This window comes from Carassius carassius, chromosome 33 (genome assembly GCF_963082965.1).
Source record: "Carassius carassius chromosome 33, fCarCar2.1, whole genome shotgun sequence".
Classification (NCBI taxonomy): domain Eukaryota; kingdom Metazoa; phylum Chordata; class Actinopteri; order Cypriniformes; family Cyprinidae; genus Carassius; species Carassius carassius.
In genome coordinates, this window is record NC_081787.1 from 257501 (window position 1) to 272500 (window position 15000).

At 39.2% G+C, this 15000-nt stretch overlaps 2 protein-coding genes across 4 annotated transcripts in view; both read right to left on the reverse strand.

Moving 5' to 3' along the window:
• The window catches only part of LOC132114168 (ras-related protein Rab-28-like), a 17465-nt gene extending 16408 nt beyond the window's left edge, over positions 1 to 1057 (reverse strand). Inside the window, exon 1 of one of the 3 annotated variants that reach the window (XM_059522279.1) lies at positions 695 to 1055. In XM_059522279.1, the coding sequence (XP_059378262.1) occupies positions 695 to 769 (75 nt within the window). In that variant the 5' untranslated portion in view covers positions 770 to 1055. Of the gene's footprint in view, positions 1 to 694 lie in introns of all 3 variants that reach the window. The other 2 variants (XM_059522280.1, XM_059522278.1) reach the window with 2 other exon arrangements.
• A 5603-nt stretch (positions 1058 to 6660) lies between these two features.
• Positions 6661 to 8353, reverse strand: nkx3-2 (NK3 homeobox 2). The gene is made up of 2 exons (XM_059522283.1): positions 7929 to 8353; positions 6661 to 7478 (listed from the first exon to the last, which is right to left on the reverse strand). Exons 1-2 carry the CDS (start codon positions 8242 to 8244, stop codon positions 7054 to 7056), a joined length of 741 nt encoding a protein of 246 aa, XP_059378266.1. The 5' UTR covers positions 8245 to 8353; the 3' UTR covers positions 6661 to 7053.
• Positions 8354 to 15000: the final 6647 nt, after the last annotated feature.

The window sequence follows — 15000 nt, forward strand, 5'->3', positions numbered from 1 at the left end:
TGCAGACTTGATGAACAGAAGAAACTTCTTTCAAAAACATTAAAAATAGTAATGTTTCCAAACTTTTGGTCTGTACTGTATATATATATATATATATATATATATATATATATATATATATATATATAGGTAATATCATATATAAATACAAATAAATTAAAGGCTAAATATTCAAATACAGAAGGAAAAACAAAGTTTGCTCCCTTTCCTTATATATATACACACACACACACGCGTGTCATTGTGTGTGTGTGTGTGTGTGTGTGTGTGTGTGTATGCAAATCAGCACGTTATGATTTCGAAGATCACGTGACACTGAAGACTGGCGTAATGATGCTGAAAATTCAGCTTTAAATCACAGTAATATATTGCTTTTTAATATATTTTACAATAGGAAACAGTTATTTTAAATTGTAATAATATTTCACCATTTTAGCAACAATTTGATGTTCTTTTAAAAACATGAATCACAGTCCAGTTGCCATGGCTACATTATAATAACATGTAGCTACAGGTCGTGTTTATGTATGTATATACCGCCACTAATATAAATATTTTGGATCTGTATATAATCTATAGGCGAGAGTTGGGCTCTATATAGAGTGTGACCTGAATCTGATCAGATGAGAGTTTCTTCTGCTCATATCTGATCATAAATCGATGGATTCGGATTGATTTCTCGTTTGTTTCCTACCTTTCCGGACGCTCCGTCTCCCAGCAGCACGATCTTCAGCTGCCGCTCCTGGATCTCCTCCTCCGAGTCCGACATCCTCCGACACAGCGACACACCGGAGAACCGAGCACCGGACCGGCGGCAGATCTCAGAGCAGCGATAATCTGATCACGGATCCGCTCGAGGCCATCTTCCCTTTCTCATCCTCATCTGCTCTAAAACACGCTCTATATAGCCTCACAATCCCAGAATTATCCGGAAAAACTCACCGGCTATCAGACTGAGGTTTAACTCGGGAGCGAGCACGACTTACGGTGTTTGCGTGGACTGCGCGCCCCCGACGCCGCCGGAATGGACTCGTCCTTCTTGAAGCTTCCGATGTTGCCATGGAGACAAGAGAGAGAGAGAGAGAGAGAAAGAATGTTCACATATTATATTTTGTTACAGTTTAATATTCTAAGATGTTATAATATTCAGTTCCATTACTGTGATGTTCATTTAATTATTATTATTGTTATATTAATATTTTTTTTTTTTTGCATTTGTATACTAAGCTTTGGCAATATTGTATCATTTACATTCATGCCAATGAAGCAATTTTGAATTTGAATAGAGAGAGAGAGATTACATAATCATTTACACAAATAAAAACAAATAAACAACCATCACTTATCTTGCATAACATTTCTTTTAAACACCAAACTTCTTCAAAGATTGACAATTTTCCACATAAGAATCTTCATTTTCATTATCTTCATCCACTAAACGAGCAGAAATCAATCTTCTGCATGTTAAAACAATATTGGAACATTTCCCCATAATCTCAGTTTAGAGAGCGCACTTCATGACAAACAACTGAAACAGGATTTGAACAACTAATACAGATGAGAAGTGTTGAAAATGACCTGTATATTATATTCAATGAAGACCCATCAGCATCTCAGCATTCATAATTAATAAGTGCACTGTGTTTTCAATGCCTTTTAAGAACAACTTCCAGTTCCCCAAACAATGGCTTTCAGTGAACAGCTCTTAAACAGTCGGAATAACCTCTTTCCTGTACTTTAACTTTAAAATCTTATGAAGAAACAATAAAAACTCACATCTTTTTTATTTATATTTGTATTTTTTTGTTACCTCCAGATCTTTTCTAAAACATTCTATAACCATGAAGTGATTTGGTATTTTAAACTCCGGCTGTCATGCTATTGATTTAAACAAGTTAAAATATTTGAGCCGGAAAAGACAGATTTTTGGTTTTGATCAAATAATTCACTCAATCAACAGATTTATAAATACATTGAATAAAACTATAAGAAATATTAAAATTGAATGTTTTTGATAACAGTGCCTTTGATTATTGGACATAATTAATTATATATCTGCAACTCTGAATATGAGAAAGATGGAGATTTTCATTCACAAAAGAAAAAAAGAAAAAGAATTACAAACTTCTTATTAAAAAAATGTAACTTAATTATAATAAACTGTGAAGGTCACATATATCTTAAATATCTTAGTAACTTAAAATTCAGACATTACCATGTTCAAACATGTCAACATTATTATTATCATTATTAAGGTAATTGTAGATGTACTTTAGAATGAGTTTGTCCCCAGAAGTGATCTGGAAGAAACAAGAATCCAATAGGGACATTATTTATATAATCTAAAAAAAGTTTCGTTTTTTATGTTAAAAATCTCTTATGGTGAGAGTTTAGGGCCAACAACAGTATTTACATAAAACCATGAAATAACTTACAAAAAGAAAGAAAGAAAGAAAGAGACTAGCACCTTATGTATTGTATGATCACTGGGTGTGTCGGGTGTCATATGAAACACACACACACACACACACACACAGTTCTTCTTTTCATGTCACACCTGAAACGTGATTAAGTTCATTTGTAAAAGTCTGAATTAACTGCGATGAGTAAGTCCAACTCATTTAAATCAGTTAAAGTAAAAAATAAAAATAAACCGCAAACTGCACTCATTTGTTTGAGCTTAAATGTTTGCAAGCCCAGTTTGAGAATCATCTTTTCAGAGATTTCTCCACCCCAGAGATCAAATATCATCTATTATCCTCTGAAAACAGACAACAACACACTCGGCTTTACTCACACAATCAGCAGAGTCTGGACATCACAGAAGAGCATCCATCTGCTGTCGGAGAGTCACGGAGAGGCTGGACCTGATGGAGATAAATCACGAGAAGACACCGAGAGACTAAACGCGACGCTCGGGACATTAACGAGCACACTCCTGCAGTTCAAGCAATATTCGCCAGCTTTCAGAGTTTATCTGAGACAACGGACGCGAAATAAAAGATATGCATTTTTATTAGTTGCAAATTAAAAGAAAGAATATTATCCGACAGCGCGCGTCACGTGACAGGCCTCATACAACATGTGCACGTGCAGGCCTACCGTGAATAAGTAATGCAATAGCAGATATTTAGCAATAATAATACGTTTGCATTCAATACAGGAACATAACATTTTCATAAACAAACAGATGCATAAATAGGCCTGAGAGCATAAATGTTAACACACGAGAGATCGGAGTTAAAAAATAGGCTACAGAAACTTAAAATCAGATTAATCTATACAAACGCTTTTTTATTTATGTACCTGAGCATTAACGTCTCATTTTGCCCAACCAAAGTTATAATTATATGTCTTATAAGCCTAGTTGTTACCACAAATCTAGAAACACACACACACACACACACAGAGAGAGAGAGAGAGAGAGAGAGAGAGAGAGAGAGAGAGAGAGAGAGCAAAACAGAGAAAATCGCTAGATAAAAATTTAATTATGAAGTATTATTATTATTATTATTAGCCGAGTGTATTATTTAAAATTATTAATAGGCATGCTTGTAATAACATTTTTGAATACTTACACTAAATTAATAATAATAATAAATAATAGTGTATTGTTTTAAATTATTTGAAAGCATAATTTGCATTACCTAGCTACATTTAATTTTAGACAACAACAATAATACTACTACTACTAATAGAAGACTGGTGTATTATTTTAAATTATTGTAAAGCATTATTTGCATGACATGAAATCTTAGAAAACTACAATAATTACAATAAATAGTTTGTAAAATTGTAAAGCGACTTCTCATCTGATCTGTATTTTTATTTAAAAGCCAGAGAAATTTCAAAGCATCTTCCCGTTCAGTTTTCGACACGCTCCTAAATAGCCCATTTATCGCAGAAACATGGCAAAAGTCAAGCTGGAGTGTAATTGGACATGATGATTAGATGTGATAATTAGAGCGATGCTGTGACGTGTTAACTGCTGGAGGCGCGAGGTTAAACGCACGCGCGCGCGCACCTGTTAAGCATTTCCACGCGCGGGACATCTGCTTCACATCACGCACTTTATCTGCGGGACTCCTGAGGATCCGATGCCTGAGAGTCGAGCAGAAGAGAAAACATCACTCAGTTGGGAGATGCATGAACGCCTCGCAGGTGGACGATTGTGAGTGGAGTGTCTGAAATGACCATTTTAAATTAAATTAAATTTCTTTCATTAAACGTGAAACTGGATCTAGAACAACAACTGGCTCATGTCTCTGCGCGGGAAAATGATTGCCCTGATTACGCGCCATTATGTGTGACAGGCGCGCTCTATTAGCGTGTATAAAGAAATTGTCCTTGACATCCAAAATTTGAGCAAAACTATACAGGCATTCACGGGATAGTAAAAAACTACTTATGCACTGAAACCTGAAGGCCGTGTTAAAGTTGCAAATCCTGTCAAAATATAGACTAGTGGACTAAAGATGACAAATGACACGCGGGAAACACTGAACACACAACACATGATCCAATAACGACGTCAGAACTCCGTGCACACTTCAATTCGAATCAGCTCGGGTTTGACGTCATGGCGTCACAGAAAAGCGTCGTGCACTGGTTGAAATAAAAAGCTTGCAATAAAACCTTGATCTAAAAAGACTATTTTAGAGTTTATTTTGTGAGTGCGCGTGTGATCAATCGCGTTTGGAGCGAAATATAGCTCCATCTGCGAACGATTTGCAGTCAGTGTGTGCTTGAGACTAAAGCTTAAGGCCCTGCTCCCTCTTCTCTCTTTTTTCTTGGTCATTACACACATTTTCCCGGAAAGTTGAACCGTCGGACTCGCTGCATTTATGCTGAAGAATGTGAAGGCTCGTGCTCTTCTCTGGATGCATCACTCTCAGCACATGCACGCGCTCGCTGAGAGATCACTGCAAAATATCGACCATCAATTCAAGGTCTTCCTCCCCTTAAAAAATAATTTTGTGATTTTGCAATTTCAGCTTTTTTTTTTTGTGGAAAAATTATATATTTATATATTTTCCAGACAATAAGATTATGTAGCCTGTTTATTTGCCCTCAACTAAGATGAAAGAACTAGTTGGTACAACTGTTGTTTCAGCTCAAAAACGCAAGCTGAAACAACGACATTACACCGAAATAAATAAATTAGATAATAATAAAATTTAAGGCAGCGAGGTGCCAAAGTCTTTAAATGACTCAACAAATAGTCTCCAGTGCAATGCACCGACCCATTTCAACCCAAAACACACACACACTTAGGGAAAATACTCATGTTGAGACTGTACTTTTTTATTTTTCTGAAACTGCTGGAGTTTCTCTATAGGCCTCAGAATAACCTCTCGTTGGCATCAATGGATTCAAAGCCAACAGCAAGTTATTAATGTCAAGATTAATGTCAAATATGCCTCACATTTTCCAGCATTCAACGTAAGTCTGTTATTAAAATCCAACTTTCCACCTGAAAACTGCCAACAAAGGAAACAGGATGAATTGTGATGATTCTTCGGTGTTTTTAAAGCGATATTAAACACATGGGTTGTTAAATAACGCGCTCACACAGGCCTGATGTGACCTTATTTCTTATTTCATGTCATTTATAGTCAGGCTCCTTGTAGCCTGGTGACAAACAATTTTTTTGTGAAAAGTATGACTTTACTGACGTTTGGCATATACATCAAGACTCAATAATGAGATATGATGTTTTATTTTTTTTTATTTCTCCACACAAAAACTAATTTGATCCCAAAGACTAAACTGAAAAACGAAAACACAGTGTCAGTAAATTTGATGTTCCCTTCACAATCCCGACACACACCAGCTCTTCACATGAACGCGCATTTATACTGCACATACAGAAGACAAGACAGTCCTGACCTGATCGTTTCTGTCTGTCAATCACAGTCTTAATATTTGAAGAGTGATGGAGTCTAACAGCTGCTTGTCTCCTCATTAGAATGCAATTAACACCACAGAGCCCATTCCACAGTCTCTTTTATATCTGATTTTTTTTCTATCAAGCAAACGCTTAAAGTATTGGGTGTATTTCATTGCATAAGAAAGCACTAATAACAATTTCGTAAATAATTCACTGTGCCAGAATAAGGAATCATCCAAGCGAAATGTATATGCACATAATATTTTTTTTTTTATTGAAATGTAATTGACATTTATATTCACACATATTTCCAGTCATCGGTATTGAGAGACTCGCGAGGCCTGGATCAAAGCGTTTGAAACGCGATACAAAATAACATTAAATCATTATAATAACAATAACATTATTATCATAATTAGTATGACTGAACACAGCGGTGATGTTTGATTATATTTGTTGATGTTATTGTTTGCACTGTTTCAAATCTTTTATCGCGGACACGAATTTCAGTATAATTAGTCCGAAGTTTCTTCTTTTCCGTCTTCAATAAATATTAACAAACGAAGAGAAGCTTTTTATGCGGATCTGAAATATTAAGGCGGAATTAACACAAATAGCTGGACACACGGGGCGGGGTAGGGCTCTCTCTGGCTGTTTCTCAGTAATTTAGTGACTCCAGTGGCTCGTGTCACGGGGCATTAATTTCATGCTTTACTTTGAGGATTGGTTGAAATGACAGACCTCATAAAATACGAGAAACACGACTGAAATTATGCGTCATATGTTTTAATGTTTCCTTTTCATTAAACAAAACTCGTTACACTAATATGAAAACATACATGTGGAGTAAAGGTTGAGATGTCCTCGAGTCCACCAAAGCAGTATCGGTCTCTGATTGTAATCGTTTGTATTGTGGGGGAAAGTGCCAGTCTTACCGTTACCGAGCGCGCAGTAACGACATCAAGTGCTGTTTCCGACCAGAAGAAACAATGTTTTGCTAAAACCCGACACATTCTGAGATCACATCCTAATGCTGTTTTAAAGGGAGTAAAACGGGTATAGTCCTGGCAGCTTCGGCCGTAAATCTCCCGGTTTTGGCTCCTCGGTCGGTGTGTTCAGTAAACGACTGTCTTTAGGAGAATAAATAGTCGTGAGTCCCGGTGTCACTGGCTCCCGGAGCAGGAGGACAGGCTCCAGGCGGGCAGGCAGTACGTGTACGGGTAGTAATAGGGCGGCTGCAGGGAGAGCAGCGGCGGTCGCAGTAGTTCTCCGGGGCTGTATTGTCTCCGGTCGTCCCGGACCAGCACCTTCACGGCCACCTTCTTCGCCGCCGGGGCCGAGGCCAGCAGATCGGCGGCCATCTGGCGTCGCTTGGTTTTGTACCGTCGGTTCTGGAACCAGATCTTGACCTGCGTCTCGGTGAGTTTGAGGGAGGCGGCGAGGTCCGCGCGCTCCGGTCCCGACAGATAGCGCTGATGATTGAAGCGGCGCTCGAGCTCGAACACCTGCGCGTGAGAGAACGCGGCGCGCGAGCGCTTCTTCCGCTGCTTGGGCTGATCGCTGCTCTTCTCCTCGCCGCCGGGACAGTCTGCAAAACAACCCCACACGCTTTACTGCGTGCGCTTTACGTATAACTCTTTCTGAAGTTCATACTGTGGTATTACTATGTGCGATGATCTATATGCTTAGAATGAAGAAGAAAAAATAACGTGCATAGCAGTGCTATTTTTATTTTTGATATGGTATCTTGATACTATATAGGCTACGCTATATCAACACGTTTCTACGATTAAGTTTTTTAAAGTATTGCAAAGCGCATAATAGAATACCTTGGTATTACTATGGCACATGTGCAATAAACAAACACGTCGTCTACGATAGGCCTACATTAAAAAGCGTGCAAAGTACTTTTTGCATGGTGCCATGATTCTTCATGTTTATCCGATAACGTTTTTGATCAAGTTGATACTGGAACGGTTCGCTGAATTGTTCATGGAGCTCTAGAGTTTCTAAACTCAAATCAGACGTGTTTACTCACCGGACACACGGTCCCGGGCTCTGCAGTGCTCCGCCGTGGACTCCGGATCCGTTTCTTCCGCTAAATCTGCGTCTTTCTCGGGCTTTGCGTCGATCTGCGCTTTACTGTCGTTGTCCTCGCTCATCCCGGAGTCCGAGTCGTAGTTCTTGTGCTCTCTCTCGTCGCTCCTGTCCGGTCCATCCATTTCACCGAAGATCTTCCAACAAGCGCTTTTTGAGAAACACACCTCCAGATCGTTCAAATGGCGAGACTCGTCTTCTCGGTTCAGGATGGCTTGAATGGAGAACGGCATCAGAGAGTTACTGCGCACAGCCATCCTCAGCAGGAGAAGTCACTGTTGACTATAAAGCGACGGGGTGAGGAGCTCCAGATCCGGGTCAGATGGAGATTGAGCCCTGAGGCGGCAGCTCGCTCGCATCGCGGCGCGCGTGAAGGGGATATCGGTGATGCGCGTCCACGTCGCCAGAACGCGAGTGTGAACTAACACAGCGCTACTGTACACTTCACCTGCGCCTGACACTGACCCTCAGCGCACTCCCATTGGCCAGACAGACACCCGTCCCAACTTCTGATTGGCTGCGGGGAGCGTCCACAGATTTCAGAACACCCAGAACGCGTAACCCGTTAACCCTTAAACACCCGATTAGAGCTGCAGCCCTGTGTGGAAAGATATCAGTGACCCTTTAAATGACAGTGACGACTAAATGCGAGCTGATGACAAAGTAGATCTACAACACGAACAGACGCAAAAAAACCGAACTGCGCAAAAGCGAGATGTAACCGTAATTACCGACACCTGAACCCGCCACAAACTCGCGCATCGTTCAGCTGAACGTTTTTAAGATCAAGTCCGTCATTGTTCAGTGTTCGGTAACATCACGTAGCTAGATCTTTTTTTATGTCTGATTTTATTCTCGGGTCACTCGCCGTCGCTTCAAGTAAGTAGCATGTCTTTCAGATTAATTAATTAGATTATTTCAGATTAATGAACTGCGCTGCTCTTATTTTATGGTTGTGACTTTGTGTCATTAATATATGGTGAATAATTTTGATCTTCTGATTAATAATTTTAATTGTGATTAATAAAAGCACTGACACTATTACACAGCATAGCCTATATTAGTTTTAACAGATTTCGTTCATTCCACAAAAATAAAACCACTAATTAAAAATAAAATTCAAATGTTTCTAATTTCGACTCTTATGCGCGTCATATTTGAACGGTTTTTTTTTTGCATTGAAAATGAACGAGGCCTAAAAACTGTACAATAAAAAATATGAATCATCTAGCCTATAATGAACATGAGGAAGACTGCTTTAATTTTCCATTGAACAGCAACATAATTAGTAATAAAAGCCTAATAATAACAACAACAACAAACCGATAGCAATAAACAAATCAAAAATCCTTTCTTCTTCGATTTTTTTTTATTCTTATTTTCGATGGAGCTGACTTGGCAGACTTTCTTCAAATGGACTGCATAAAAAATAAGAAAGTGTCACATTAAATAACTAAAACATATCGGTTTTCTTATTGTGATATCGTGGCTCTGACATTCTTGGATCAATATATGTGGCTATTATATATTGTGAACGTTTCCGATTTAAATTAAATCCTAAACTGCTGCTGGATTGATGTAATTTATTATATTACTGCTAAAATAATTCAGCACAGTTACAACTGAGTTTAATGTATTTAATAAAACAAATCCGGTTTATTTGGCGTTGACTGGAAAATATCAAATGTAATAAAAAAACAGAGTTATTTAGTGGTTAATAAATAATTTGTTGGATTTTAAGCGTTTAACTTTTTTATCGCGTTGTGAAGCATGAAAATATTTATAAAATTAAAACACGTTATCACATTTTTAATAAATTTTCTGGCATTTGTTTCTAATCAAGTATTACTATAGGCTACATGTTTTCTGTAATGTTTTCCCCAAAGCATCATAATAGAAAAGATAGATTCGGCTCTTTTATTTCACTCAATATTTAGCTAATTAACGCAAATTACAAAATTACGGCTGACGTTGTTTAATATAACACGTTCAAAACAATACAGCATATTACTTTGAAAAATTTTATTATAGTAGCCCATTTTACAGTTACTAGTTAAACTTTCCCCAGTTAAACTATTAGATTAATTCAGAGGCTGATTCTGAGAAGAAACAGGACATCATTTGCATGCTGCTCATACATGTAAATCTTACGGAAATTGTATTTTCCCTCGCGCAAGGCTCTTAAAAAGTTTAATTCGGTGAACAGTGTTCAGAAATGATTTTACATTATTCGTAAATATCAGCAGGAGTGAACCCCAGCGTGCGCGTCTCTCTCCATCTAGCGGCCACGCGCCTTGCTCTCGGCCTGATGAGGGACTTGAATATTTGTGGCTCTGCGCGTGACCGTGGATATTCGCGATAGATTGATCACTGCGAGCGTGCACGCGGAGGACAATGAAGGCGTCTGGCGCTATAAACTTCAACAAAGCAATGCATCCAAGACCGGAAACTCTATCGAGGAGCGTGCACGCGGAGTCAGAAAGGTTTATCAGCTACAGTCTGGGAACAAATGCGTGGCTAATCTAATAAAACTATGACTTCAATGGGAAAATGATTTATAAATAAAGTAATAATGAAGGGGTAAGTTCGTGTTTGTCATGATAGTTAACATTGTCTAGAGAAGTGTGTGTGTGTTATGAATGTGAAGTGAGTTTTAACGCATGTGACAGGTTGGTGATGCACTCTCTCACTGCAGACATGCAGGACTCTACAGGACAAACACATTCACGAGAGCATGGCGTGCACGCATGACAGCATCTCCTTTCAAACACACCGCCTTCATGCCAGCATGAAAGCCCTTCTGTGTTCTTCCTGCCAAATGAAACTCATGTGTGGCGATTTAAAGCTCCATCTCGTCCAGATGAGTGTGACTCGGTCCTTCATTGCTCCTGACACGAGCGGCTCCTCGCGGACACGAGCACAGACGCACAGAAAGAGGGATGCGAGCTGTTTGTTACCATGGAAACGGAAAAGCCCTCATTCATAGAGAGACACCTGCAGGAAGCAGAAGTTCAGACCCGCACCGGGACACCGGACTGCGTCACGAGTTAATACTCACCTGCTTTGATTTGCAAAACAACAAAAAATGTAAAGTTTCATCTCTGAACTTATTACTGTGCGTTCACACCGCCGGCGTCGAGAGCGTCAGAAATCGCGCTTGCCGCTCTGCTCACGACGCCGCAAGATTCGTGAGCGCTCTGACGTAGACCGAATGATTATTTTGTATTTAAAGCGGCCGCAAAGCAAACAAGCTTGTTGATCTCGTGCAGACTAACCACAGGGAGTGTAACGTTATAAGTTAACCTCATTAAATATTGTTGTGGACGAAGTATTAAGATCCTTTACCTGATAATGTATAAAGCACTGTAGAAATACTCTGATGCAAGTAAAAGTCTTGCATTGAAAATGCTACTTAAGTAAATATAATCAAGTATAAACATTACTTAATGTAAGTATAATCAGGGAAATTTGTTTAAAAGTAAACTGGGACTACAGTACTATTATTTATTATATCATTAGATTATTATTCCATCACATCAGCAACTCACCAGGAAAATGAACAATCTCAGACACCTTGGTCCACGTATCACTTTTAATTTATTTTTATGTCCCTGTATGCAAACAGGGACACATCATAGATTATTGCAAACGCGAAACAGCAATAATCAACCTGTCCTCCATTGTGCTTGGGAACTAATGTGGTCGGAGCTGCGTTTTCTGGGATTCTCTCAAGCGGTGGACTTCTGCGTTCCGATTGGTTGCTGCCCAACCGCGTCATAGCTCATTACCATAAAGTTGACTTATTTTCAACTCTCCTCGCCGCTGCTCGACTCCGGCTTACATTGAAAATGAATGACTTCCGGCCACCTTGACGCTCTCGACGCCGGCGGTGTGAACGCACAGGTGTGCTCACGTGCACGCGGTCACTTCAATAGGAATCAATGCGTCTCCCGCGAGAGCGATTTCCACATGTACTTTTCGCTGTGGGTTCAGTTTGACAAGAGAACTCGCCTCACTGACCAACAGAAAAAAAAAATTAAAAGTGCATCACACATCGCTACTACCAAATTTTTGCATAGGAAATTTCGCTACTTTTAAACAAAACATTTGGTGCACGCACAAGCTGGCAAGATAAATACGAATGCGTTGAAGATGATTGGGCATGCAAGCATCTTTTTTTTTTTTTTTAATTCAAAACGATTTTGTAACATCTACAAAACAATGAATAAAAGAAACGAACGCTGTGAATGTATTCACTGATGTTGCACAGTAGCCTATCATATTTTGCAATAGTTTTGAAATTCTATGAAATCTATCTTGCGCCCGCGATGTTCTCTCACTAAACTAGGTTTAAGAGAAAACCCTGAGCGTGCTGCTCTTAACGAGCACGTGCATGTGCATTTAACCATAGACTGTAAAAAATATGGACAGAGCGTCTGTGACGTCACCCATAAACTTTCTGAAGAACGAGTTTGAAGCCGTTTATGGGGGGTATGGGCTGCGCCATCTTGGAAAATCTTGGGAAATCCTAACCCCGCCCACCTTCTGACGCAGCGCGCTTCACTCAGCTCGCTCTGCAAATTCGGTTATCTCTGTATATTTTAGGCAACGAAATATGTTATAAAACACCATACTAACTATTTTCGTTTTCATTAAAAGAAATCTTAAACATTATAGCCACACAAATGTGGTTCAGGCAACGCATATTGATTATATTCAACTACACATAATGTTTGCCTATTTATGAAAAAACAAAATATAAAACACAAACCTGCCTCTTTTCATTTTAAATATAATATAAAAATATTAAACATTTTATGGTCCAGGCAATATGTCCATTTGTACTAAACAACAGATTTTGCAGTAAACAACATTACAGATCATCTTCGTTGTATTAAAATTTAAAATGACAAAACTCAACCCAGTCTATTTTGTTAAATTTCAGTTTTATCAATATTAGCCATTATAAAAGTATAAGTAAAAGGTATAAGAAGCTATACAAATAAAGCAAACAATTCAGTTAAACATACAAAGTCAGCGCTCTAGTCTAACCATACATCGGTAAAGTTAAATAGCTTATAAAGTTATGAAACTTCCCCTCAGCCAAAACGATTGCCCAGGGAAAAAATTATAGATTTACGAGACCAAAAATCGCCCATTAGATATACACAAGATGAATTATATCTCATGTTTAACCACTACAGAGACGCCAGAGTCCGCTGCATTGGCGGCAAACTTTAGAAGGTCTAGCCGAGGAAAGACTGCTTCAGGCGGGGTACATGAACGCCGAGCGCCCGGTCATCGCTGGATCAAATTTTCATAAATCTTTAAATAAACCACAGATTTGAGCTTTAAACAACTATATTCTCGCCTGAAAACCTCTTAAAACTACATTTCATGATACAGAAACAGTAGTATTATATGTCAACTGTATTAAAAAATGGCGCTTCTTGTTGTCATTCTCCGTGGCGCTGCCTTGTCAGCGGTCAATCAAGTGAAAGTGAAGTGAAGTGACATTCAGCCAAGTATGGTGACCCATACTCAGAATACGTGCTCTGCTTTTAACCCATCCGAAATGCACACACACAGAGCAGTGAACACACACACACACACACTGTGAGCACACACCCGGAGCAGTGTTCATCATTTATGCTGCGGCGCCCGGGGAGCAGTTGGGGGTTCGATGCCTTGCTCAAGGGCACCTAAGTCGTGGTATTGAAGGAGGAGAGAGAACTGTACATGCACTCCCACCACCCACAATTCCTGCCGGCCCGGGACTCGAACCCACAACCTTTCGATTGGGAGTCCGACTCTCTAACCATTAGGCCACGACTTCCCTGTCACTCAAGCTGTCACTAAAAGTTAACCACACCCATATTGTCATATATTTTATATCTAAATACGATCTAAACTAACGAGTTAGAAAAAAAAAATCACCCCCCTCACAGTTGTCAGGCACTCGGAAGCTATCGAAAAATACAATAAAAGTCCATGGGACCAACTTGTAAAAACATGAATTTATGCTGTGAAAACGGACATTTTAACATGGGGGCTATGGACATTTGCTCCCTTTTGGGACCTTCCCCTGGCGGATTTTCGATGTATTGTAGTTTTTCGCACTTCCGGGTAGGCTTCATTTTTCAGATCAGAATGTTGCCGCTTGCATTTAACACAAACAAGATCTTTCCCACATGACTCGAACACCAACACGGACTCAAACCTGCAGGGACAGGAACAGAACACGTGTCCATTACTTACTGCACAGACCCCGCTCAGATGGGACTGCTGTGAAGAAGAGTATATGGAGACTCGCAGACAGACTGGGCTCCCAGTGCATCCTGGGAACGAACGAGACGGAGACATCCAGACAGGGAGAGAGAAAGAAAGAGAGAGAGAAGACCTGAATCTATCAGAGCTACATATATAATGCTCGTTCATATAGTGCAGAAGACTGTATTTTCCTCGGGTTCTTATGCACATTGCTGTTTCTCTTGCTCTGTTGTTCTACACTGGGTCTTTTAAAGCACTAAAGATTCACTGAAGGACTGGAGACCAAAGACAATCTCAACATGGAGCACTTCGAGGACAAACAGAGTTAAAGAAAGAAAGAAAACACCCGAGAGTATAACAAGTCACATAAATACACTAAAGATAAATCCAGGGATTTTAGACAGAAACCTACTCAAATGAGTTAATTCTCACATCGCAGGTGTTCATTGTTTTCTGTATATACTATTATCCTGCCAATCTTAGCAAAGACACATCTGTAAAAACTTTTTAAATGTTTTTATCTCAGCAGCTTTCTTTGTTCAATAAAGAAAATACATGAACAAATTCTTTTAGCTTTTCTAGTTTATTCTGCAAACAAAATCTTTTATTTTAGTTGCAATGAATCATTTGTCAGCAGTAATATAGGTGTGTGTGTGTGTGTGTGTGTGTGTATAGAAACCGCATTACACAGCAAAAATGATTATCTTATTCTTTTCATCTGGGTTTCCATGAATATATCTAAC

Excerpts from the sequence above, each read along its gene's own strand:
- nkx3-2 (XM_059522283.1), bottom strand. The coding sequence starts at position 8,244 with ATGGCTGTGCGCAGTAACTCTCTGATGCCGTTCTCCATTCAAGCCATC. Across the intron at positions 7,479-7,928 it reads AGCCCGGGACCGTGTGTCCG|ACTGTCCCGGCGGCGAGGAG; the intron begins GTGAGTAAACAC and ends GTTGTTTTGCAG.